Below are 23,870 nucleotides of genomic sequence, written 5' to 3' on the forward strand. Positions count from 1 at the left end.
GGAGCTGCGGCCGCGGGCCCGGAGCTCAGAGCTCCCTCTGTCTTTCGGCGTTATTCTACACGCACGCGTGGAAATAGGAAATAAAAAGCATAGTGAAAGAAACTTTAGCTTACAGCTAGAGGCTGGTTAAAGAGAAATAAAATAAGACGAGATAACGTTAAGACAAATTTAATAGAGTACAGATTAATTTTTACTCTCTCCTGATCAAGTGTTTATATACAGGATGTCAGTATTTGGTTTAAAAAATATTACAGAATTAAAAATCTGATTTATACATAGCGGTGGGTTAAGCAAGCAGCTAAAAACAGTGATGGAGCTAGAAGCATTCCTTATTCCCTTTATTTATAACACTCCCCAAACAAAAGTACCATGAGACTGTGGAAATTCAATCAGAAAACCAGATTTACAGATTTCACTCAGGTTCAGGCAAGGCACTTGTCAGAGTTTTCTTATATATACACACACACAGGGGAGGGAACAGCACAGGAGGACCGAGTGCCTGTCACTGCGCAGGCAGTGGCTGTGCCATGTGCATGGTGGGGGCCTGCATCGGCCACCCCTCCTGGTGGGTCTGCAACAGGCGGTACAGCTGCTTCAAGTGAGCCACAATGTTGTCCTTGATGTCAGGAGTAGAGATCTGGAGCCGCACACTGCCGCTGTCAAAGGAGCGCGTGAAGTCACCGGAAAACATCTCATATATCATCCGAGCCACAACAGGGATGACCTGTTGAAGAAATCCATCATTTCAGCCTAGCCATCACACAGTACATTTCTGTTCCTTGGCAAGGACTCCTTGCCAGAGGAGGTTCCCTGCAGGAGACTTTCCACAGACACCTAAACCACACTCACAGCTCAGTGCTGTTTGGCACACACAGCATCAGCATTTGCTGCGACAAAATCCAGCAGCCCTGTTGGGGTTTCCCCCTGTGAGCGGTCACAGCAGAGAAGAACAGTTCTCTGGTTCCTGTGGGTATCAACCTAGAGCCAGTGCACTGCCCCAGCAGGGCTATCACACGTCACTCCAAAGCCTCGTTCCTACCTGAACCACGATCAGCTTTCTCTCCCGAGGTTTTCCATCAGGCCACTCTTCCCCAAAACAGAAATAGATTTCAAATGGTGGCTGTTTCTCAATTTGTCCTTTCTGGTGGGCAATCAGCTCTAAGAAGAAAAGCAGAATGCTGTAGGTTTGTCCACCTTTTGGATAGGAATGCTTACCATGTCCCACCCCACTACATTGTGCCAGGTCTCAACTATGCACTGTCCCTTGCCAGAGCTGCTTCTCACATATCCACAATTACAGCCTGTTTCTTGAATACAGAAAAGCTTTCTTTAAAAGCAAACCCACCAGTAGCTCTCAGAGCATTAAATGAGTGCCCAGCCACTCCACAGTCCACTGAGGTGAGGGGAAGCAAGCACAACTACTCATGCTCCATGCATATGCAAACTAATTAGCGCATCCAAACCAACCCCCAGGACAGACCACCCTTTCCAGCAATGTCACCAAGGGCCCACACCAGGATCCAAAGTTATCTTCCAGAAGCAGAAGCTACCTACCACTTAGAAACGTTTCCAAACAGAAGAGTTTGACTTTCTTTTGCCTCTCAATCAAATTTGGTGTAGTGGCAGAAGGTGCACAGGGACCAGACCAGTACACCTTGCACTGGCAGAGCCGCACAGCGTAGATGGCATGGCCACTGACCTCCAGGATCAGTCCCCTGTCCATAACATCCAGCAGCCGACTGGTGAAGATCTTTTGCTTTTCGTTGGTGATTTGCTCTGTTCCTGGAAACCTTACTTGCTCCAAATTAATTGGCCCAAAGAGCTCCTCCTGGTCTGGCATAGGACCCAGCTCTCCGTAGAACAGTCTGCATCCCTGCGGGTTGCTCACAGTTGTCGTCTGCCCAGTCTCCTTTCCTCGATATTCAAACTTGATTTCTAGGTCTGTCACTGAGAGAAACCATCAGTAGGACTTTTCCTGGACCTCTGCACATACATCAGCAGTAGAGACATATCATGCAATCCAAGCTAGGCTTGCGGGGATGTTTTAGCTCTACACAGATGCTAACAAGCAAAAAGGATTAAAAAATGGTTTTGACTTTTTAAGTATAATGACAGAAACACTACAAACCCATGAACGTACTTGGAAGAGAGCTGATCCAGAGCTCCGGGCTGCTGAAGAAGTCATGTTGCAGAGCAGTCGGAGGCATCTCCATATCCAGAGGTTCATTCTTCGGCCACACAGCTTCAGGGCTGCAGTTCTCTGCACTGGCTGGAGCCATCGGAGAATCTACAGAAGGAAAATGACTCTTTCCTAAGCCAAGTCTTAATTTCAAGCATGCACCAATATACAAGCAAATAACTTCACTATTACATTACAGACTATGGCACCAACCATTGATATTAAGAAATGGAAATGTCTCTTGAATAGGGACATGCTGAGATGGATTCAGTTCTTCCTCTTCATCCTCATCAAGATCATTCTCCTTCTCATCCCATGGAGCTGAGCCAGTGGACCCTGCAAACAAGTATAAAGTGGGCAGACAATTGGTATGAAACACTGCAGTGCATTTCTTGGTAAAAAAAAATGTAGTTTTCATATTGGCTTTGCACAATATCAAAAGTTTATAATCAGAAATAAGTTAAAAAAAAAGAAAATCTCATCTGTACAACATTTTCAGCTCAATGCCTGCTTTTAGAAAGCTGAGGGTACAGAAACTATCGATAACATCGGATTTTTTTTTTTTTTTTTAGCAGAAAGCATGCAACTGTGTGAGGATCTATTAATTTTAGTACGGGCATACTATGGCTCAAAGTCCTCCTTAGGTGCAGCTGGGCTTACAGCAGCTGCCAGGCACTGCACACAAAGGCAGCTCGGGAGTTAATGCCACGCAGGGAAAGGTGCACGCATTGGACAAACGCCTGCTCAGTAAGCAGCTCTGTGCCAGCAAGGCCCTCACCTGGATTAATGATTGATCCCTGGGACTGCGGGATATCGCACACTTCATAAATTTTCACGGGATTCATGGGCACCTCCTTGGTGCCATCATACATCAGATTAAACTCCCGGCTTTTGTTAAGAGCACATCGGAGCTGCGCTTTCCATTTTGCAGGGTCTGGCTCGTCGACTCCTTCCTGGTACTTCCCTGTTTCCACAGCCCATGCCTGGGGACAAAGTACAGCACGGCGCTCAGTCCAGCCCTCACAACAGCCAATTTTATCAGAAATAAAACTTAGAAACAAATTTAGTGTGAAAACCCTCTCTTGCAGAAGCCTTAATCACAGCTCTTCTGATAACAACAGCGGATGTTCCCTCCTGAATAGCTTTTCCCATTAAAAGGAGAAGGAAAAAATAAACACGTATGAAGATGCATGCTCTGAATGTACACGTTAATGATAAGTAAAGAATGTACAACCACACGGGATTGTGCATTGAGTCTCTCTGGGTGCCTCAGCTGAGATACCTGGAAACCATTCCTGGAAGCATCTCCTGTACAGGGGATGGATTTGGTTACAGTGGAGCAGAGCAGCCCCAGGCACCAACATCAGAGCATCAGTCATCCACTGACCATGCAACCACGCATCACCGGGCCTGTCGTGGTCTGAAAGGGTTAAAGAACTGTACACCTTTCCAGCACAGTGCCAAGCTTGGCATCCAGGTGCACAGAGTGGCATTTCAGAGAGCCAAGAAAGAGGACAAAATGCACCTGGAAACTGTTACTGAAACGCCTATTGAGCTCTGGGGACAATTCGGCCCTTTGTCTCTGTGTAGCCAAGCTTCTCCCTCCCTCACCTTGAAGATGGTGTTCTCCTCCTCGTGCTGAGGGCTGTGCCGGGTTGCGTGCTTCCAGGGGATCTGGAACCGCTTGGCTTCTCGGTTCAGCCAGATGAGGCCGGGGTACATCCCGCTGTCCACCTGGGCCACGAGCCACGGCTTCAGGCGCACCCTGCGCGGGTGTAACGCCATCGTCTGCGAAAGACAGAGGTGATAGCAGACCAACTGCAGCAGGTTAGTTGAGGTTCCTCTTGTTTACAAAGTGAGCTTCATGGAAAAGCACCCTACGAGGTGTTACTGCTATCGGTTGTTGTTATTGCACTCTGAAATCACTAACTCGGACTCAGCTAGTGACTGTTGTACCAGGAGGAGCTACAAACGGATCACTAAGCAGGGGCTATAAGTATTTCTAGAACAACTACTTGGTAAATATTCCAGTAAGCAGAGATGTGTGTTATTCGTGTTAACTGGGAACGGTGAGCCCCAGCCAAGCCCAAGCTGGAAAAGCTGCACAGGAGATAAAGCCACCAGCAAGCCACAGCAAGAACTGACATTGGAATTCCAGAAGCCTCCACGTATCCCTCACTGAACGGGACTCTCTCACCTAGATTTCCTTCAGTCCTGTCCCAGTTGGGGCAGAAACTTCAGATTTGGCATGTTAGCTTTGTCTCTCTAGGGCAAGACTGACAGGGACTGCTTTACAAGAGACGGGCTTTCCTCCAGAAGTCACTTCACGTCTTTCCTCAAGCTCCTCAACGCAGTGGAATCACCTGCAAACAGCACCACAAGGCGCTGACCTGTAGTAACTGCAATGTTTATCCAGGAGGACGTGAGCTGCAAGTGCACGCTCATGCTAAAAAACAAGTGATGCTGCCTTAATGGTTTCTTAAGAAAACAAAACTGCAGTTAAACTGCAGGTTGGATGTGTTAAGTAGTATCGTGTTGCTGCCGCATTCGTAACCAGCAAGATTCTTCTTCGTCAGTACAGGCAAAGCCAAAGGAAGTTAACAACTGCCCCCTCTGCAAGAAAAGGCAGCATTTGGCATCTTTTGGGAGGAGGGATTTATGCTGCGTGTTAGAAGGCATATCTCACACATTCATTTTGTGAATTGTGAAACAATGAGGAAAAAACAGCAAATTTCCCATTGATAAAGCAAGTACAGGAGAATTAAATCCTTCACCATCAGCCCCAAACAGAGCTACAGGAGTTGCAAAATGCATCCAGCAGCAGAGATAGAGGAGATAACAAAGCCTATCCAAGAACTAGCTCAGGAACACGTTTTTATTTGTTCAAATACCTGCAAGCGTTCACACAAAATTAATCTGAACGCAACTTATTTTATCTCTTAAGCAAAGAAAGTGTCCTGATTTCATTGCAAATCCTGTTTAGATAAAACGTGCTTAGCCAAGGACCCGGGCATATTAGCAGAGTGTTCTCCAGGTGCTGCAAAAGATCAGAAGGGAACCCTCAGCATTATTTTTATGCTGCTGGAACTGCTCTGTCCAGTTACCTGCATGCAAAATCCCATCAGAAGCAAACACTCCGTAGAATGTTTGCAAAGACAAGAAGTCCAGGTTAACTCTGGACTTAGAATTGAGACAAAAACAACAAAAATCAGGTCTTGATTTCACATGCAAAGGGAAAACCAGTGACTTCTCCTTGGAACAAGGAAATCCTAACTGAAGCTCATTTCCACAACTCCTCATACATGTAACTTTACTACAAGCAGCCTCTCTGCCTCCGGTAACACACACATTTGCAAGGCCAAGCTGGAATAGAAACCCTCACACCACATCATTCCTGCCTCCCATAGAAAATAAATTCAATCATGTGCACGGTGCGCTGGCACTGCCCTATTGGGATCGAATTGTCCCCTGGATGACAGTCAGCCTCTGTCAATACCAGACGTTACAATGCTTTATGACCTTTTATCACCAATGACTTGTTGACACACTACGAGAGCAAACCAACTTGAATCCATTGCAGCAGACAGTGACTCAGCCCCTCAAAGCCTTCAACTTCCAGCCCACGAATCCGTGACCACCGGGTGCTGTGAGGGCAAGATGTTACCCAGAGAGAGCTCACGGGGGCTGGAGGATGAACAGACACCTCACAGCCCAGCAATGAAAGTCATTGCCAGCCACAGCCCATCCCGGCGACTCTCAGCACAGCTGTCAGTCAGCACAACAGCACGCAGCACACCCGGAAAACGCAACCTGCAGCCTTCCTCCACCACGCTGCAAGGGGAACACGGGGCCATTTGCTCTGACCCGAAGCACAGCTGCCCTGAGCTCTGCCCGCAGCGGTCCCCGGAGCCGAAGGATGCTCCGTGCCCCTCCTGCCTCCCTCGTGCACACCTCTCCCCATAGCCTCGCAGCCCACGGGTTTTCCCAGCTGCAGTGCTTTCAGGCTCTGCCAGCACCGCCAACACTCAGCACCTTCCCAGCCCGCTCACGGCGCTTCTAAGGAAGGAAGGGGCGTTCTCCGGGCGCAGCTTTGCAGTACCACGGGCTGCCACCTCATTCCTTGCCTGTTACCTTTGTTTGATGACATTCCCGTGTATCTGGTGGATTATTTTGTTTTCGTTCCCAAAGGCAAGCGGCTCAACCCTCAGTATCAGTATTCCCACCGACAAACACACTGAACTTTCATCCAGTTAGCTGACACTTCACCACCCCCCCGCATGGGGAACCTGCGGCTCCCACGTTTCAGAGCTCTGCACATCACCAAAGTCCCACAGCCCCCCCCGGCCCCTCGGTGCGGCCATTAACCCATTGAGCACGATTAACCCTCGCGATTCCCACGGCAGAGATCGAGGGAAGGGGCCGCCCCGGGTGCTGGGTCTCATAGCTGCGCTATGGGAGCAGCCGCCGCGGCAGGAGGGGAACGAGACCCACGCCGTCCTGCCTCCAGGCCTCGCTTCTGCCCACTTGAAAGACGTCGCCTAAGGCTAACGGCAGCACGACCCGTGCGAGCAGATAGAGAAGGCAATAAACGGACACCTTCGGCGCGCTTCGCCCTCTCGCCGCCGCCGGGCCGGGCAGCTCCCTCCCCTCGCAGCCCGGATTGGGCCGTACACCTCCCGGCAGGAAACCCGCGGGAGCGCTGCCTCGCACGGAGCCGACTCCTCTCCCCCATCGGCCGCCTTCCAGCTCCGACGCGGCACCGCGCCCCGACCCGCCCCGCCGGGACCCCGCACCGAGCGCTCCCCGAGAGCGGCCCCGCACCGCCGGGCCCCGCCGCACTCCCGGCCCCGCGCTACTCACCGCTGCGCTCCGCCGGGGGGTGCCGCGCCGAGGCAGAGGGCCGCTCCGCGCCCCGGGGCTCTCCGCCGCCCCGCGGGGCCCGCGCGTGGGCGCAGCGGCGGGGCGGCGCCGGCGGAGGGGCGAAGGGGAGCGCGGCGGCGGCGCGCACACGGCAGCGGCTCCGCCCTCACCTGCTCAGGTGCGCCGGGCGCAGCCGCGACACCGCCCGCCCCGCCCACGGCCGTGGGGCGGCTGCGCTGCGCTCCGTCCCGTCCCGTCCCGTCCCCGCGGGTGGGGGCAGCGGCGGCGCCCCGGCGTTTGACCGACCTCTTTTTTTTTTTTTTAAAGCTTCTGTTCTTCTGAAGTGGAATTTTTAAAAACAAAACGAATTTCGTCTTTTTTTTTAATTATTATTATTTACTTTTCCCCTTCCCCACCTCCCCCCCCTTCATAACCCGTTTGGCCCAGCAGATCCACCCATTACGTTTTAAGGCAAAACTTAAAGCCAGCTCGGATTTCTCAGAAAGCCGTAACGACGATCCTCCTCCCGCAGCCCCGTCCCTGCGCGCACCCACCTCGCTGCCTGCGGCATCCCCCAGCATCCCGCCAGTCTCGCCTCTCGTTCGCCTTTCTTTTCTTTTCCCTGTAGGTGGGGAGCCGTGACTCAGTGGTGAATCTTGGTTTCAGGAGATCGCATGATGCTTCCCCATTCAGTTTCAATGAACTAGAAAAGAAAAAAAACAAAACAGTGGGAATTTCCCTCCTCCTCCATCACGGAACGCTGTGGGCAGTGCTGATTCCTGACTTTGGGAAGACTAACCTACCCCCAGAGCTCAGTGCTACACCAAGACTTAGGAATTATACATGCAGAGTGCTGAAAACCTTCATGCAAACAGAGAATAGAACTCTGTATGTTCCTTGGGAAGTGTGCCTTGCAAGCTGCCAAGTGCAAGATAAACCTTTCAGCCTTCATTCGTCACTGAAGCGTGGCCATTGGAAGTGATGGTGAGCAGGAGTTTGTCAGAACATAGCAAAATGCCTGGCAATGAGAGAAGCATCGAAGGTTGATGTTTTCTTTGTAGGACAGCGCTGTGCTGGTGAACTTCAGCTTTGGCTGGTTGGTTCTCCCCATCTTTTTTGATATGGAAAGCGAGGGACAGCTGCTCCTGTAATAACACCTCCATGTTATTAGTCCTGCCATGTGCAGTCATAGAATCACAGAATGGCCTGGGTTGAAAAGGACCACAATGATCATCAATTCCAACCCCCTGCTATGTGCAGGATCACCAACCAGCAGACCAGGCTGCCCAGAGCCACATCCAGCCTGGCCTTGAATGCCTGCAGGGATGGGGGCAATGCATTGGCCAATGTGGTGAGCGACTGTAAAGAGACACTCAGATACCAGACTGAGCTCCCAGAGTGTGGGAGACTTTGATCTCCTCCCGAGCAGCTCAGCACCAGCACCGAGCACATCCACCCCGCGTTCCTGCCGCCTGCATGGCTGTCTGCTGGCAATGGGAGAAGCCAGGGTGGTTCAGGTTGGTGGCCGGATGCTCAGAGCACCTCAGAATGTCCCCTGGGCAGAGCTCTGCTCCTCCCATGCCTGCCCTGGGGATGCTGCAGACTGCCCATCCCAAGGAGCACTCGTGCTGCTGTGCCTGAAATGATGGAGCAGCGCAGAATGCGCGAAGCCCTCACTGCACCCCCAGCCTCACAGCAGCCTCAGCACAACAGCCAGACCTGCCCACACGCTGCAGCCATCCCCGGCCTCTGCTGAAGGGCGCTGTGGCTGCCAGGCACACAGCACAGAGCTCTGCAGGGCTCTTTTCCCCGTGTTCCTCCCGGGCGCTGCCGCAGCGTGTGGCAGCATGTTGTGCTGGGGAGCTGACGGGAAAGGAGCCGTCTCTTTTTCCATGCTGTCGGCGGGGAAACTCTGCAATGTTTCAGCCATACGGGCAATGCTCTGGGGATGTGTAATCAGATATTCCCCTTTGCAACTCATTACCCAAATTGTTCGTTCTGATGTGATATATTCATAGCAGGTATCACCCTATAAAGCGTTGATCCGAACCCTTCAAGGTGCTGAACAGAACCAGGCTCTTTATTAGGGTGACCTGCATCTGGTTTTTCGAGGCATGCAGAGAACTCCTTTGGTTGATAAACTGCCCTTCACAAAGTGATGTCCTGCTGGCCAGGGGGCAGCAGCTGTGTCTGTAGTCTGCATGCTTTGGCCAGCAAGAGTGTCTGCAGAGCAATTTTCATACCAGGAGCAATGAGATTTCATTTCAATACTAAAGTAACATCAGTACTCGTGTTAACCTGATTGCATGCCCTGATATGAGCAGCAGCACCAGGCAGACTTTGTAGCCCAGGTCTCTTTCAGTCCTCTCTTCCTGGCTAGAAAAGCTTGTAGTCATCGAAACAACGAGGAACCATTTTCTGTCCTGGGAACAGATCGCTGAGTTCCCATAAGGCAAAACACAATTATGCAATGAGGCAGCATACTGTCCCAGGCATGCACAGTCTTGTTATGCACTCTCAGCACTCACATTCCAGCATGCAACCGCTCATGGGAGCGCTGCATAAAATGGTGCAGAGCCCTTCAAAGTGCTGCAGGGCTGTGCAGAGTCCTGCAGTGCAATGCAGGAGCATGCAGAGCCCCCTGACTCATTTCCCAGCAGAAGTAGCTCTGCTTCTGGCAGGCTCAGTGACCCAGATAGAGCCGTGCCCTCACCAGGTATCAGGTGAAATGAATCAAGGAATGTCAATTGAGGAAAAAGCTTCATGTGGTAAATGGAATGGGGAATACAACAAACGAAATGCCACAGTAACAGTTGGTTGCCAAAGGTGTTTTCCAGCAGGTCTGGCTGAATGGTGAGCGCTGATGGACAGATCCAATGAACTTCAGGTGTCACACTGCTCCATTGCCAATGAGTTATCTCACATTCAGAGGGATGAAACTTGTCCACGATTCCTTCAAATTAGCAAGCCAAAATAGCTGACTTTAACTGAAAGAGAAGAGCCTTACCCTTCCCAACAATTCCCCTGGTCTTCCCTACCCATCGCTATTACTGCTGAGCAGCTTTTGTCCTCTTCATGTTTAAGACCCCGAAGTGAATCCATCACCCACTGCTTGGGCACCCTCACACACTGAAAATCACCCCCACTGTGCTCTACTTCTGCAGATCTGTGTGCATACACACATAGATACCTCCACGCACACACACCGCTATTGGCAGCTCATTGACAGCTGTAAGCAGATTAAGAGGAAGCCCCATTCCCACTGCAGACGCAAAATACTCCCACAGCAGCAAATTTTAGACTGACTCTTGACCTCTGTTTTTCCATATTAGAAACTCTTCTTCCCAAGCCAATCTGCTTCCAAAAAAGAACAGCTTAAATCCTGATGGTCTTTAATATTATTATAATGGGGAGTCTATTGTTTCCTATTAACGCTACTCCAATCCTCTTAAAAGGAGAATCCTATCTAGCTATCAGCCTGGCTCAGGCACATTTTTAGCTACAGGTCATTTCTTTCCAGCTGACACAGATAAGTGGTCGGTTTCAAAACACCTGGGATGATGAGGATCAGGGCTGGCAGCCCCAGCAGGAATAGGGAACAGTGGTGGGAAGGGGGTTTTTGGCAGCAGGTGGCTGTGACCATCCCCACACCAGGCTTCTACAGAGCAGGAGGAGGCTGGCACTATGGATGGACATGGCAAGCAGAAGTACTGCAACAGCAAAACAGGAGAGGAATAAAGAGGCCTCAGGTTTGAGACATACACATTTCTGTATAGAAAGGAAATAAAAGGCGTGTTGCTTTCCATTGAAAATGTCCTTCATGTAGGGAAATAGGAACATTTGCCTCTGCGTGCCCAATTCTTTATCACTCTGTGTAGGGTTAAGCCTGTAGTAGGCATTCCATTAACTTTGTGTGTCAGCTGTCCCATTAACATCAGCAGCTTCTCTCATGTGAGTGGAATTGTATGTGTTTTATTTGCTCTTAATGTTTCTCATTCACTTGCCTTACTTCACTGAGAAGTTGGAGCCCTCCCTGCAAACAGGTGGCATGTGCCTCCATTAGAAAAACTAACGTGAGGGAGCTCATTATCCTTCCAGTTAATTAAAAACGTAACGAAGCGAGCAGAGCTGTGGGTGATGTGCAAAGGGAAGCTCAGTTCCCAAATTCTTCAGCGTGAAGGTGTTAACGTGCAGGAGGACCCTGAGCCTCTGCAGCCTGCTTCTAAATAGGGCACAGCCCAGAACATCTGAAGGTCTCTGTGGCTCATGGGTGGGAATCTCCTAATGATCTTAGTTATTTTTATACGCGTCTGCTGCCACATGCTGCTCTGCCCCAGCACAGAGAACAGCTCTGTGAGCACCGAGTGAGCACACGCAGCTGGGCAGGTGGGCACAGCCTGGGGAAGGAGAAATTAAGAGGCAATAGCAACAAACAAGCCCAATATCCACATCAGATAGAGGCGTGGAACAGCAAGGAAAAGAAAAAGCAGCTAAAGGTGCTATAAAGGACCGTGCAAGCAAAGGGATTTGGATTTTCTCTTCTCCCACTTTCCGGAGCAAAATGGGACAGCAGTTTACCAACGCTGAAGGGGAACAGACAGAGATCGACGTTGCTGAATTGCAGGAATGGTATAAGAAATTTGTGGTTGAATGTCCCAGTGGAACCCTCTTCATGCATGAATTCAAGAGGTTCTTCGGCGTCCAGGATAACCACGAAGCAGCAGAGTACATTGAAAACATGTTCAGAGCTTTTGATAAGAATGGGGTAAGTGGGGAGGAGTTCTTATGCTGGTTTGTCAGTGCTCAGCACCTTTCCTCCTGCAAAATGCAGGTCTTCTGGTGCAGCTCCCACCCACAGCGTGGTGCTCCAATGGGACAGAAGGGGCACAGACTGCAGTGCTGTGCATGGGCTGGGATGGCCTCACAAATCAGCACGCTGACTAAAGGCAGAACATCCTTATTGGAATGTTTGTAGATGGACTGAAAGGTTTAAGTGTAGGCAGTCGTATTTGCGGCAATATTACTGAAAGGTCATCCAATTATCAAAGGCTGAATGGGGAAAAAGTCTGTTATGCCAGGGGGGTTACAGTGACTTGATACGCAGTAGAAGTGTGTGTATATATATGCAGGTGGCATGAACAAAGCACTGATTGCAGTTGCTCAGAAGCAAAGGAATGTCGGCCTATTCAGACCTCCTGGTTTGGATTCCCTTTGCTGCAGGGAAAAGGAGGCACCCTTGCATGGGGTACTTTCCCCAGGGCTCCTGGGCAAGCAGGCTTTCTGGTTTAGTGGCAGTTTATACGTTCTCATGCGTTAGTGCAAAAGATAGCATAATGCTCTCCTGTAATATTCATAGAAGTGTAAAATGCTTGCCTTTCTCATCTTGAAACGGGTGAGGGATGCTTGACAATCTTATTTTTCTGAAGCTCTTGCTTGCGTTCAAAGCAGCACAGATCCTCCCAGCCCATGCAGTATCATCCATCAGTTCAGCACTGAGGTTTTGCAAGCGGTTTTCTATCAGTCATGCCCAGTTAAGCATCAGTGAGGCTCTCCTCTTTTCCTTCAGGATAACACCATTGATTTTCTGGAATACGTGGCTGCCTTGAATCTTGTTTTACGGGGAAAACTGGAGCACAAGCTGAGGTGGACGTTCAAAGTGTATGACAAGGATGGGAATGGCTGCATAGACAAACCTGAGCTGCTAGAAATTGTTGAGGTAAGTCAGCATTGCCTCATCTGTTGTTTCAGCAATCACAGTTCTGTGGCAACGTTGTGATGCACTCCGTTTTTGTGATAACTGAGTTTCAAGGCAGCTGTGGGCAGCAAAGCGACAGCGCCCGACCCTGGTGAAGGGTCAGAGGGTTGGTGGAGCCCAGCAGTGCTGTGAGCTCAGGCCTTTCTGTCAGGTGTTTTACATCAGAACCCGCTGTCCTGGCCAAGGGGAGAGTGCTTCAGCCCTGCTCCTCCCAGCAGCCAGGCTTCCTGAATGCACAGCGCCTGAGAATATGCTGGGAGGCACAAACTAGCAGAGAAATCCCATTTGTAATTAGGCCTTTCTGGGTTTCTGTTCCGTGCTTAGTTTTAATTAGTGACTGTGAAGGTGTGCGAGGAGGCATGTGGGTTAGCAGGCAGACACAGGTAACTGGCCTTTAACTTCAGGTAAACCCCTCAGGGACTGTGCCAGTCACTGCTTCACCCTTTCGTGGCCATATCTGTGAGGTTCAACTGATGCTTGTATGATGGGGGTAAATGCAATACCAAAAGAACTCAGCTGTGGAAAGCACGTCCTTTGGAGAGCCAGCAGCTGGGAAATAGCAACTGGTGTGTCACCTGCAGGGCCAGGGGCAGCTGGGGAGCATCTGGGAGCCGGACCTGGGCAGGTTCAATTATGGTTTTGAGGTCAGACTGGAATTGGCCAGAGCTGCGTTAGGCCCTCGTTAATCCCCTCTCTGGGAAGACATCAGACAAAACTCTTCAGCCTAATGAGCAGAGATAATGATGAGCAGGTGGCTGTCACGTCAGGTGGAGGTGGAAAATGTGCCGTTTCCTAATGGCAAAGTGGAGCAGGAGGTAGGGGTCAGGGTATGTGCTGTGCAGGTCGGGGCTTGCAGCTCAGGCAGGGGCTGTGGGTTGGGGGCTGGGAAGTGTAGGGGAGCCTGGCCTTGGCTCTGCTCTGCTCAGGCCCTAGGAAAAAGTCGTATTGGAAAGGCAGGTTTTCCCATCTGAAGGTTTTCCCATCTTGCCTTGTTCCCTGTAAGGGAGCTCTGAGGTCTTGACCAGGTTCTGTGAGGAAAGCAAACAGCTTCAAGGCACAGATAGAGCAATCCCTGGTGTGTGTGAGCCTAAGGTGGATCTTTCTCAAAAGAGGTTAAAGCTGCAGCCTTTGTAAAAGGCCTCTGCACTGCTGGTAAAACAATGAATTTCATCACTGCTCTTCGTTTTCCAAGCCTTTCTTCTGACCTGTGAACTTCCTTTCAGTCCATCTACAAGCTGAAGAAAGTGTGTCGATCAGAGGTGGAGGAGAGGACTCCGCTGCTCACACCAGAGGAGGTTGTGGACAGGATATTTCAGTTGGTGGATGAGAATGGGGATGGTAAGGAGCTGATGGCTCAGATTGCATTCATGCATAATGAAAAGTTATCTCTGCTGGGCAGGCTGGTTTTAATTATGTTTATCAAGAAATTGCTTAGAATGATCGCATCACTCAGACGAGTTGGGTTTGGTTCTGGTCTGTTCGTGGTCAGAGCTGGGAGCAGCTTGGTGCAGCAGGTGGAAATCTGTTCCTATTTTAATGTAAAATATCACCATTCTGTCTGCATGCTGCACCAGCACTGTTCTCTGAGAGCCCACAGCAGCCACAGAGTGCATCCCAGCCTGTAAACTGCAGCCCAATGGTGCCTGCAGGGTGTGCTTGTGATCCTGGCACAGCCGTGTGAGCTGACATGACATTGCACACTCCCCAAAGGGATGGGGGGGAGCGAATGAATGGATGGGGTTACAGCCCTGATATTGGCCTTTTGTAGCCAGCTGACCTGCAGAGTTTGTATGGGGAAAACAGGAGGTGGTTTTCACTTCCTGTTGTCCTCTTCTTCTGTCTGATCTGTCCTGTTTTGTCTCCCTGTCCTGTCCTCCTCACCTCCCACACAGGCCAGCTGTCCCTGGATGAGTTCATCGATGGGGCCAGGAAGGACAAGTGGGTGATGAAGATGTTGCAAATGGATGTAAACCCCGGGGGATGGATCTCAGAGCAGAGGCGGAAAAGTGCTTTGTTTTGAGGGAGCCCAGTTTTGACATGGCTGGAGATGTGATGCAGACTGTGGCTGTGGCTCTGTGACTCCAGGATGTAGTGGCTTTCCTTGTCAATACAATCTCAGCATCCAGATGAAAACTGCAGCGGCTAAAGAAGCCATATCTCAATCTAAACCCATGTGCTGCGAGGACTCCTGGGACCCAGAGACTATTTTTGGCCCGTGAATAAGTCTCTGTGTGTACACAATGCCACTCTGGGTTTTGGTTACACCCCGAGGAACAAACTTTGCATGGTGAAGTGGAGCAGGACCTGGGCAGCATCTGGCCCAGGCAACAGAGCAGGGAAGTGAGAAGTCCTGGTGTGGTGGTGCCATCTCTGCAGGGCAGCGTCTGCATCACTGATGTCTGCAGACAACAGATGCTAACCCAAAAGCAATGGCAATAGGGGTGCTCTGATGACAGTCTGCAACCGTCTGGAATACTGTTACGGTTCATAAAATGTATGCATATTTAGTGGATTATACTACTAATAATGTAAAGTGATTGAACACCCATGTATTGTAGATTATAAGGTTCATACTCAAGGTAAGCCAAGGGTACACGCAGCTGAGGAAAAGGCAGCACATGGGCTGGGCAGGGGGAGCAGTCACTGCGAGTGCATCCCTCTGTGGAACAGATTCTGCTCCTTGCACGTGGAATAAGGACTGCAGGAAGAGCAGAGTCAGCTCAGGGTGTCACTGCCATGAGGAGGTGGCACTGCTCGGCTGGCAGGGCTGGAGAACAGGAGGGGACAGAAAATCCACTGCATGACTGAAGGGGTATGGGCAGTTTTACACCGGACTTTCACTGAGCCACTCTGCAGAGAGAAAATTGGCACAGCTTGGGGATTGAGCTCCGCTGTTCTTACAGCATATCTGACCCGTATACCTTCATACCTGTATGAAAGAATTCGAGTTGGCCTCATTCTTTGGTTCACTTCCCTTGGATTTATTTTTCAAAGTATTTTTTTTCCTTACAAGAAAAGATTCACCTGCAAAAGAACGTGAGCTTTCCTCTTTTCCCGTGGGATCACTGGGCCAAGCCACATCCATGAAGAAGCTGGCAATCTCTCTTTTGTTTTTGTGGGGTTTTCTGTGGCCTTTAATCATGACAGTAGTACCTTGCACCTGGTAACCACTTTGCTGGATTGCAGTTTAGTCCACTTAACCAATGTTTAAGGTCAGGAATAGGAAGAAGCATTTATGGTAGGGCACAGTCAGTGCTGGAGACCAAATGCACGTACATTTCCACTTTGAAACAGCCTTTCTGAGAGCTCTCTGTAAATACACTCTCACTCATGGCATGCCTACTTATCAGAGCAGATTAGACTCCTTGCTTATGCTGCTGTACGGAGGCGTTCAAGGCTCATTCGAGTCAACAGTTTATGCACCTGAAAGAAACATCTCCCTTCCAGCTGATATGAGGACCTGGGGAACAAGATTCACTTTGCTGATTTTCAGCCTCTTGGACAAACGTTCTCATGGCAGAATACGAATCAAACCCTCACATTTCAGCATCTCAGGCAACGTGATGCTCCATCTCTGCTTCTCGCAGTTCTTAACTCAGGTGGTTCTGTAGTTACTGTAGCTTCATGCCGTGGTTTAACCAAAATGCTGTGGGTTTTGGTGCCCTGCTCCCCAGCGGGACAGGCAGCAGGAGCTGTGCATCTCTGTGCACGCATTCCTGCACTGGGGTGGTAGAGGGCATCCTAACACCGAGCAGACGGTGCCAGGAGTTTTGCACGGTGAGTTTAATAAAGGTTGGTTTATTAAAAGTTGGTTTGTAGCAGTTATTTTTCACTAGAATGAAGCTGGAGGTCGGAGTGTCTGACCACCATTCCGGCGTTTAGCACTGATATAATGAGTTTAAGGGAGAGTAATGGGAGTTAAGGGCAGCAGCTGACCTGGGTGAGGCAGAGATGGGGATGGTGTTGCAGACACAGAGCAGGAATGGAGCTCTGTTTGGCTGCTGTGCAACGACGTGGGCAAGCATGTGTATGATCAGTGCTCATTTTCTGAATGGAATCTGACAGAGCTGCTGACAATACCATGAGCTGAAGGTGCAGCAGTGAGGTGGCCTCTGGTTCATCTCTATGAGGGCATTTGGGACTCAGCTGCAGGACGCTGGCACTGATGGGGACAACAGCAGTGCTTGAGTTGGTGCGGCTGAGTGGAAAATCTCTTCCCAATCTTGTGATCTTTTGTCAAGAAGTCACGGGGTGCTTTGGTCTCAGTCCTCCTGTTAAATCCACAGGTATAAACGCTTTGATCTCCTCCCAAACTCAGCTCACACTTACATCAAGGTACTGAAGTCAGACATTCTGCATAATCCATTTTCCAGACTCGCAGCCCAGCTGGAATTGGATTTGGTTGATCGGATTTCTTGTTGGTCTAAATGGGGAAACAGGATGGCTTGGAGAGGGCAAATGCCATCTGATTTTCTGAGCTCCTTACCGCCGGCTCTGAGGTTTGATGCACGCGGGGTTGGGTGGGATTGGAGGTGAAATAAGAGGGTTGGGAAGCTGGAGGTGAGGCGGCTGCAGGTGGCTGAGGGGCTGCGAGTGGGGAGCGCTGCATCCTCCAATGCTATGGGAGGGAATGCGCTGAGTGCAGCTCTGAGCAGCTGAAACGATGAAGCTGAGAAGGACTGAGGGTGGTTGCACTGCGCTTATCCACGCTCTTTATTTGTCTGCCTGTATTCTGGGAGGTGAGGCTCAGCTGTGTGTCGCTGGGGCTCTGTGGCTGCCCAGGGGAGAACGTTGTGTGCAGCTCATCCCCAGAGCAGCTGGGATCCCCTTGGGGGTGCTGCATTGAGTACCAATGGGCAGCTCAGGGCTTCAGCAGCCCTGTGGGTGCACCCACTGCCCCCGAAACCCTCCCCTCAGTGCAGGGGTTGCGCTGCACATCGCTCCCCATTGGCATCACTGACAGCATGGCTGTGGCTCCCCCACAGCTGCTGCCATTTGGAAAAGAAAAAGAAACAGATTCTGCATGACTGGGGGGTCACAATGTTAGCTTTTTCATTGTTTTTACTTTGTTTTCATCAAGGCTGAGAAAACATCCTCCTGAGAGCAATGCTGGGGGGTGCACGGTGCCGGCTGGGCTTCTCAGACAGCCCTTTTAGAGGAGCTCTGTCTTTAGGGGTTCCCATGGCGTTGAAATTGGGTGTGTTGGGGCTTCTTGCAGCAACTTGGGAGCGCAGCGCATCTCTGCTCCTCTGGGCAGCAGACGGGCAGGACGGAGACAGAAGGAAACAGAGGGAAAGCAGCAGGAGCCTGGGAAGGCCAGGAAATAAAGCAGAGCCCTCAACAAAGCAGCTACAGGAGCACCCAGGGGTGAGTTTTGCTTAGAGAAAGCAAATGCAAACAGCACTCAGAGCAGCAGGCAGCGCTCACTGTGAGAAACCAGGGCTCCTTCGTCGCTCGTGCTGCTCTTGCAGAAGGACATAACAAAAACAAAGGCTGTGTCAGAGCTTGTGCCAGAGAGTTAGCCTGTTCTGCTGGAAGCAGGAGTGACTGATAGAAGGAGAAAAGCACCAGGTGAGATGATTTTGTAAAACACCTTTATTCATTCGCTATAAGATCGGAAGTACAAAAGCTTCCGGGTACCCCCACATGAAAAATGTGCACGGGAAAAAAAAACGGACCAAAAAGTCGCTTGTGAATTGCAAGCATCCAGAGATACACAGCAAAGTCCTTCGGGCGGGCAAGAGCTCCTTCCTGGTGCCCTGCATTGCCTCATCGCGCTGAAATCGGCTCCCAGCAGATGAGGAAACTCCAGGGTGCTGGAGGGAGGGCTGGGTGGGTGCTGGTGGGTGCTGGGGCTGCCTGCTCCCCACGGCTGGGGGTGTTCGTGGAGCCCATCTCCGCAGCACACCCAACTGCACGGAGAGCATCGCTGCCCGCAGAGCAGAAAGCAGCGGATGCTCGAGGGAGCCACGGAGCATTGCGAGGGTTTGTGTGTTGGGTGGGTGATAAGACATGCAGGAGGATTCCTGATCCTGGTCCCTCTGGGGTTACTGACATTGCGACCGTTGCAGGTATGAGCATACCCTTCAAGTTCTGACTGTTGTTAGAAAAAAGGCACCATTCTGTGTTTTTAATGCTTGAAAACAAAGAAAAGCCACTGCGTCCACCTCTCTCCTTTTCGTAACTCATAGCTGTTTTTGTCTTATGTTATCACTAATGGTTGCTAATGTAATAGCAGCAAATCAAAGAACGTGCGACCAAAGCCATTTGCTTTTGGGGAAAACATTGAGAATACTCTGAAAATATAGATGGAAAGAGACATCTCAGATCTGCTTTTTGGGCACAAGCAAACACCGCTCTGCTCTTCGAAGGGACATTATCCCTGTGCAGAGGACCAGCTGGGGTCTCTGCAGACAGACACGTGCCCTATTCCTGTTTGCAGCAGCTCCGTACCCCACAGAGATCCCACTGAGGAGTGGAGTCCTCGTATGAGCTGAGCTCTCATCCAGATGCATGTGCTATGTGGGTGCTGGCATTGGCTGCTGGCTTGGCGAGAGCTCTGACTGCTCTAATGTAGTGTACCTGAGCCCTGCGTGCTGCAGCTCTCCCTGCCCACAGAGGTGAGGCTCTGCACACCCCTACAAAGCAGCGACCTTCAGAGGCACCCAAGTGGGGGTGGGCACTGGTGGCCCTGCAGCAGCATGGCACGGCCGTGTCCCCAGCATGCCACGCTGCATGGACCCCCAGTGCTCCCCCCGCAGTGCTGTGTGTCTGCGGGGCGAAGTGTTCGGAGGGGACATCGGTCCCTGTGCTCATGGGGTGCCCAATGCCCTGTCACAGCATCAGGGTGGCACTGGGACAGTCCCCAGCTCCCGCAGTCACAGCCCATTTCGTGTCAGTGATACAAAGGAAAGGGGAAGAAAAAGTTTGAGGGAACGTGTCCTGGGGTTTACTGGGCAGCCTCCTCCGCCTCCTCCGGGGCGTGTGGGTTCTTCCCATCGTTCTGGATTAATTTCACGATGTGTGTCAGGTCCAGGCTGCGGGTGAGGATGTCGAGCAGCACCTCGTCCTTTTGGACGCCCTCCATGAACTCCTCCAGTGAGAGCTCACCTGTGAACACACAGCACGAAGGGCTTCGTTAGGTCTCATTATGTCCTGCAGCCCTCGTCCTCCACCCGCAGCCCCCACAGCAGCCCAGGAGCTATGGCATGGGCTGAGCCATAGCACACAGCCCAGCCCCACTGCAGCTCAGCCCCACACCGCAGTGTCCCCCGGTGCACACAGGGACCTATAGAAGGGCAGTGGGAGCCAAACCTTCCCCCACCCACTGCTACGGGGCACCCAACACCCAGAATTGCTCCAGCAAATCGGGCTGCAGGGAAGGAGAAGGACAGGGCAGAGCTTGGTGTTGCATGGGAAGCTTCCTTACCATCCCCATTGATATCAATCTTATCGAACACCATGTTTGTGAACTCCTCGGCTGTCATGGCTTCGTTGCAGCGGTTGATGGCTCGGATGGCCTGGAAAGAAAGGACACAAGGAATAATACTGAGTGCTGTGCAGGTTTCTGTATCACTACAAGGAGCTCAGTGAGCTGAGAGGCCACACTTTTTTCTGGACATTTAGGTTCTGAAAGGGACAAGTAAGTCCTTTCTAAAATAATGGAGATTAAAATCACTTTGAATTGCAGTCAATGCATTAAAAGCTTAAGTGGGCATACTGGGATAAGCCAGGAGCCCTTCACCTCTGAAAATCCTTAGATTAAATTCAAGTGCTTATCTCAGCCCAGGCTGCAGTGGCCACTCTCATACAGTATGCCATCAGGAGGGGCTCACAGCGCACCAAGGTGTGGGGCAGCTCAGGGCTGGGGCTAAGGACAGGATGAGGGTCAGAGTTGGGTTAGGATTAGGGTTGGTTAGGGTTAGGGTCAGGGTGAGACAGGCCCAGGTGTGCTGTGCAGAGGGTGGGTGGGAGCACTGGGCAGTGCCTGCTGATTTACAGGGAGTTGTCTGTCAGGTTGGGATGTTCCCATTGCGGCCTCTCTCCACCTGTGTCTAATAGCCCTCGCCTGTGGAAGAAGCAGGAAAAGCAGAGCCCACTCACTTTGATGATGTTTAGCAATTCTCCCCGGTCAATGCAGCCGTTCCCATCTACGTCATAGAGTTTGAAATACCACCGCAGCTTCTGATCCACTTTGCCTTTCAGGACCAAGCTCAGGGCTGCCACATATTCCATGAAATCTATGTAGCCATCCTAGAAGCAGAAGGATTTAATCTATACAGAGCCATCATGAGCAAACTTGACGTATGTACCTGGCGAGGGATTAACGAGCCTCAAATCTCCCCGTGCTAAAGGAATCTTGCTACGCAAAGCAGCAGTAATTCAGAGGTCAAAGAGGAGCAGGCTTATGATGGATCACCCAACGCTGTGCTCTCTGCACACACGTAACAGCTCCTCTCTGCTTTCATGGGGTTTGCAAACCTCCGGGGGAGAAGCAAACCCAGGAGGGACCCACGGCCATGCAGAGCTGTCCTGGGGTGTGCTGCACTGCCAGCAGCCTGCTGCTTCTGCATGCTGCTCTGTGCCTGGGAGGTTTGCTGAATTGCAGCATGCTGGCTGCAGTGCAATTCAATGGCACGTGCCATCAATATTGGTACCATGGCCTTCCCATCCAAATGGCTTCAGTGGAAAATGGTACATGCTACAAAAGCATGGAAAGTCTTCTGGAGAGAGTAAGGTGGTGTTTTGTCAATGAACAAAGCCCTGAGCTGTCCCATGGGGCAGCTTCCAGAAGGGATCATCTGCTCTGCTCCACTGCTGGATTAGTGCAAATCGCTGCTGAGCCCTTCCCAGCAGGGATCTCCTGAGCATCAGTTCCTTTTCCAGGCACAGAGTCAAACACCAGGCAGTGAGCAAGAGAAGGGCCCAGGAATAAGCAAAACCGCTTGGAGGATTTATAGCCTAAACTGTATTATTTCAGTGGGATTAGGCCCACTAAGCACGAAGCCTGCTCCTCATCTCACTGGTGCTCAGGTCCCCCATGCAAAGCTCTGCGGGGACCAGCAGCTCCTTGCCAAGTAGTGCAGAGCACATGCAACAAAATCAATGACATTGCAATCCATTTACAATTCATAACAACAGAAAAACACACCCAAGCTGTGCTGCAAAGCATTGTTTGTACCACGCTGGGCTTCTGCAGGAGCACAGCACCTGCTCTCCTCTGCTGCACACTGCTTTGCTCCCTGCTGTCACAGCACCGAGGCTTTGAGGGCACTTCATTTTAAAGGGATCGCGGCATGCCCAAATTCAAAGGGGAACATCAATCCTTGGAGAGCCTCTTCCACTGCAGTCAGCAGGTGAGGAGGCTCTGCTGACTGATGCCCTATTGCATTTCTACCCATTGCCTAATTACAGCCTATGAGGCTGCAAACAATCAGGCCATGCATTGCAGACGCACACCTACACCGGCAACACCCGCGATGGCGCACGGAGCAGCGCACAGCCAACCCGCAGAGCAGAGTGGGAAGGACAATATTTACCTTATTAAAGTCAAACGTCTCAAACATTTGCTCAACGTATTTGTTTGCTGACGGGCTCAGGTTTTTCAAGCCAAAAAACTGTTTGAACTCATAGAGGGTGAGCTGGCCCGAGGGGCACTCCGTCATGAACTTCTTGTACCACTGGTGGCACTCGGTGGCACTCAGCTCCTCCACTGCTTTCCCATCCATGTTCCCCATCTCCACACAGAGCTCCAGTCACTCTGCAGCCAAAACTGGAGGTCGGTGGATGAGTTCTGAGGTCGGTGGATGAGTTCTGAGGTCAATGGATGAGTTCTGAGGTCGGTGGGTGAGTCCTGGGGTCGGATGGTGAGTTCTGAGGTTGATAGAAGAGTTCTGAGGTTGATGATTGAGTTCTAAAGCTTTGGGGCTTTGAAGTTCTCCTTCTCACCTTTAAAGTGCCTCGTGCTGGTCCCGGTGCAGCAGTGGTGGTGATGGACCCAGGTTCCTCTCTCTCTCCGGGCAAATGTAAAAGCACAACAACCAAAAAGCACAGAGGCGCAGAGCAGAGGGTGCCATTTAAGTGCCAGCAAATCCTCCCTCAGCCAATGAGGAGCAGGATGGACCCCCACCAGGAGCATTAAGCATTCAGGTTTAAAATAGAAAGGAGGTAAAATGGGAAAGTCTTGCAGATTACAGCCCAGCAGAAGATTAGGAGGGCAGAATTTGCTCCGTGACGGTGTAAGCTCCTAATCCACTTCACTTACAATTTTCTGTGGGCTCACACGAACAACAGCTTTTGCACCAAAATCAGTGTCAGAGAAAAAGAGAGAAAAGCACACGGGTGTTCTGGTGATGGTATCACCCCATTGCTCTTCCTCAGCTTTACTTTACTGGAGGATTCCCAGGTGGGAAATCAATATGGAATTCAGAGAGGGAAATTTCTATTTTGGCTCCTATCAGGGATACTCTGTTAGGTTATATTCAGTGTGCTGAGATGGCCACAAGCAACACCATTCCTTTGAATGGCAAAGTGTAAGCGTGAATGCAGCCGCCAGGTGCTGTGCATGGAAGCACCTGCAGTGCTGTGTGCCCCACAGCCACCCTCACAGCACCCAGAGGAGGACTGGGAGATCACAGGGCATATCCTGAGGATGTGGCATGGGCCCTCTGCTAGCACTGCCACTGCAGAACTGCCTGCAGGGAACCTGTCCCATAGCACCATTGCTTTTAGATCACAGCCTTTGGACAAAGAGCCCAGCTTTGCCTGGTGTTGCGCCTGCATTGAAGTAAATCAGGAATAAGTCTGCTCTGGTAGGTGGCATTACATAAGCATAAAACAGTTATGAAAAAGGAATTAGATCGAGGAACTCTAATTGGATGTACTAATCCTGCTCCTGCCCATGGCCGGCTCAGCTCCTGCTCTGCCCAGAGCCTGGTGCAGAGGGAGCCTCTATGGGGCACCCTGTCCCAAAGCACAGCCAGGCCGTGCAGTCGTTGGGTGCCCATTAATAGAGGCAGGGTTGCGTGGTATGGGTGGCTGTGAGCTCACCAACAGTTTCCAGAGGCTTTGCTTACA

At 51.0% G+C, this 23,870-nt stretch overlaps 3 protein-coding genes across 10 annotated transcripts; 1 reads left to right on the top strand and 2 right to left on the bottom strand.

Moving 5' to 3' along the window:
- Nucleotides 1-152: 152 nt before the first annotated feature.
- On the bottom strand, nucleotides 153-7,626 carry IRF6 (interferon regulatory factor 6). Of its 8 annotated transcripts, none has more exons than XM_417990.8 (8): nucleotides 7,594-7,626; nucleotides 3,791-3,967; nucleotides 2,958-3,162; nucleotides 2,393-2,515; nucleotides 2,141-2,287; nucleotides 1,555-1,947; nucleotides 1,040-1,158; nucleotides 153-724 (listed from the first exon to the last, which is right to left on the bottom strand). In XM_417990.8, the coding sequence occupies exons 1-8, from the start codon at nucleotides 7,618-7,620 to the stop codon at nucleotides 503-505; spliced, it is 1,413 nt and encodes a 470-aa protein (XP_417990.4). In that variant the 5' UTR covers nucleotides 7,621-7,626; the 3' UTR covers nucleotides 153-502. The 8 variants fall into 8 exon arrangements, with proteins under 8 accessions (XP_417990.4, XP_024999581.1, XP_015154525.1 ...); XM_025143813.3 differs by having other exon boundaries at nucleotides 2,141-2,311; XM_015299039.4 differs by lacking the exon at nucleotides 7,594-7,626 and adding an exon at nucleotides 7,040-7,103.
- Nucleotides 7,627-11,424: 3,798 nt separating this feature from the next.
- On the top strand, nucleotides 11,425-14,947 carry GUCA1B (guanylate cyclase activator 1B). The gene is given in 4 exon segments (NM_001007881.2): nucleotides 11,425-11,804; nucleotides 12,606-12,755; nucleotides 14,018-14,132; nucleotides 14,687-14,947. Coding segments are annotated over 4 exon segments (597 nt in total). The 5' UTR covers nucleotides 11,425-11,600; the 3' UTR covers nucleotides 14,815-14,947.
- A 3,424-nt stretch (nucleotides 14,948-18,371) lies between these two features.
- Nucleotides 18,372-22,829, bottom strand: GUCA1A (guanylate cyclase activator 1A). Its single transcript, NM_204320.4, has 4 exons — nucleotides 22,334-22,829; nucleotides 20,898-21,047; nucleotides 20,224-20,314; nucleotides 18,372-19,904 (listed from the first exon to the last, which is right to left on the bottom strand). Exons 1-4 carry the CDS (start codon nucleotides 22,529-22,531, stop codon nucleotides 19,744-19,746), a joined length of 600 nt encoding a protein of 199 aa, NP_989651.1. The 5' UTR covers nucleotides 22,532-22,829; the 3' UTR covers nucleotides 18,372-19,743.
- Nucleotides 22,830-23,870: the final 1,041 nt, after the last annotated feature.

The sequence above is a fragment of the Gallus gallus genome, chromosome 26 (assembly GCF_016699485.2).
Source record: "Gallus gallus isolate bGalGal1 chromosome 26, bGalGal1.mat.broiler.GRCg7b, whole genome shotgun sequence".
NCBI classification, from domain to species: domain Eukaryota; kingdom Metazoa; phylum Chordata; class Aves; order Galliformes; family Phasianidae; genus Gallus; species Gallus gallus.

Excerpts from the sequence above, each read along its gene's own strand:
- IRF6 (XM_025143813.3), bottom strand. The coding sequence starts at position 7,620 with ATGCTGGGGGATGCCGCAGGCAGCGAG. Across the intron at positions 3,163-3,790 it reads AGGAGAACACCATCTTCAAG|GCATGGGCTGTGGAAACAGG; the intron begins GTGAGGGAGGGA and ends CTTTGTCCCCAG. Across the intron at positions 725-1,039 it reads GAAAGCTGATCGTGGTTCAG|GTCATCCCTGTTGTGGCTCG; the intron begins GTAGGAACGAGG and ends TTTCTTCAACAG.
- GUCA1A (NM_204320.4), bottom strand. The coding sequence starts at position 22,531 with ATGGGGAACATGGATGGGAAAGCAGTGGAGGAGCTGAGTGCCACCGAG. Across the intron at positions 21,048-22,333 it reads AGACGTTTGACTTTAATAAG|GATGGCTACATAGATTTCAT; the intron begins GTAAATATTGTC and ends TTCTGCTTCTAG. Across the intron at positions 20,315-20,897 it reads AATTGCTAAACATCATCAAA|GCCATCCGAGCCATCAACCG; the intron begins GTGAGTGGGCTC and ends CTTTCTTTCCAG.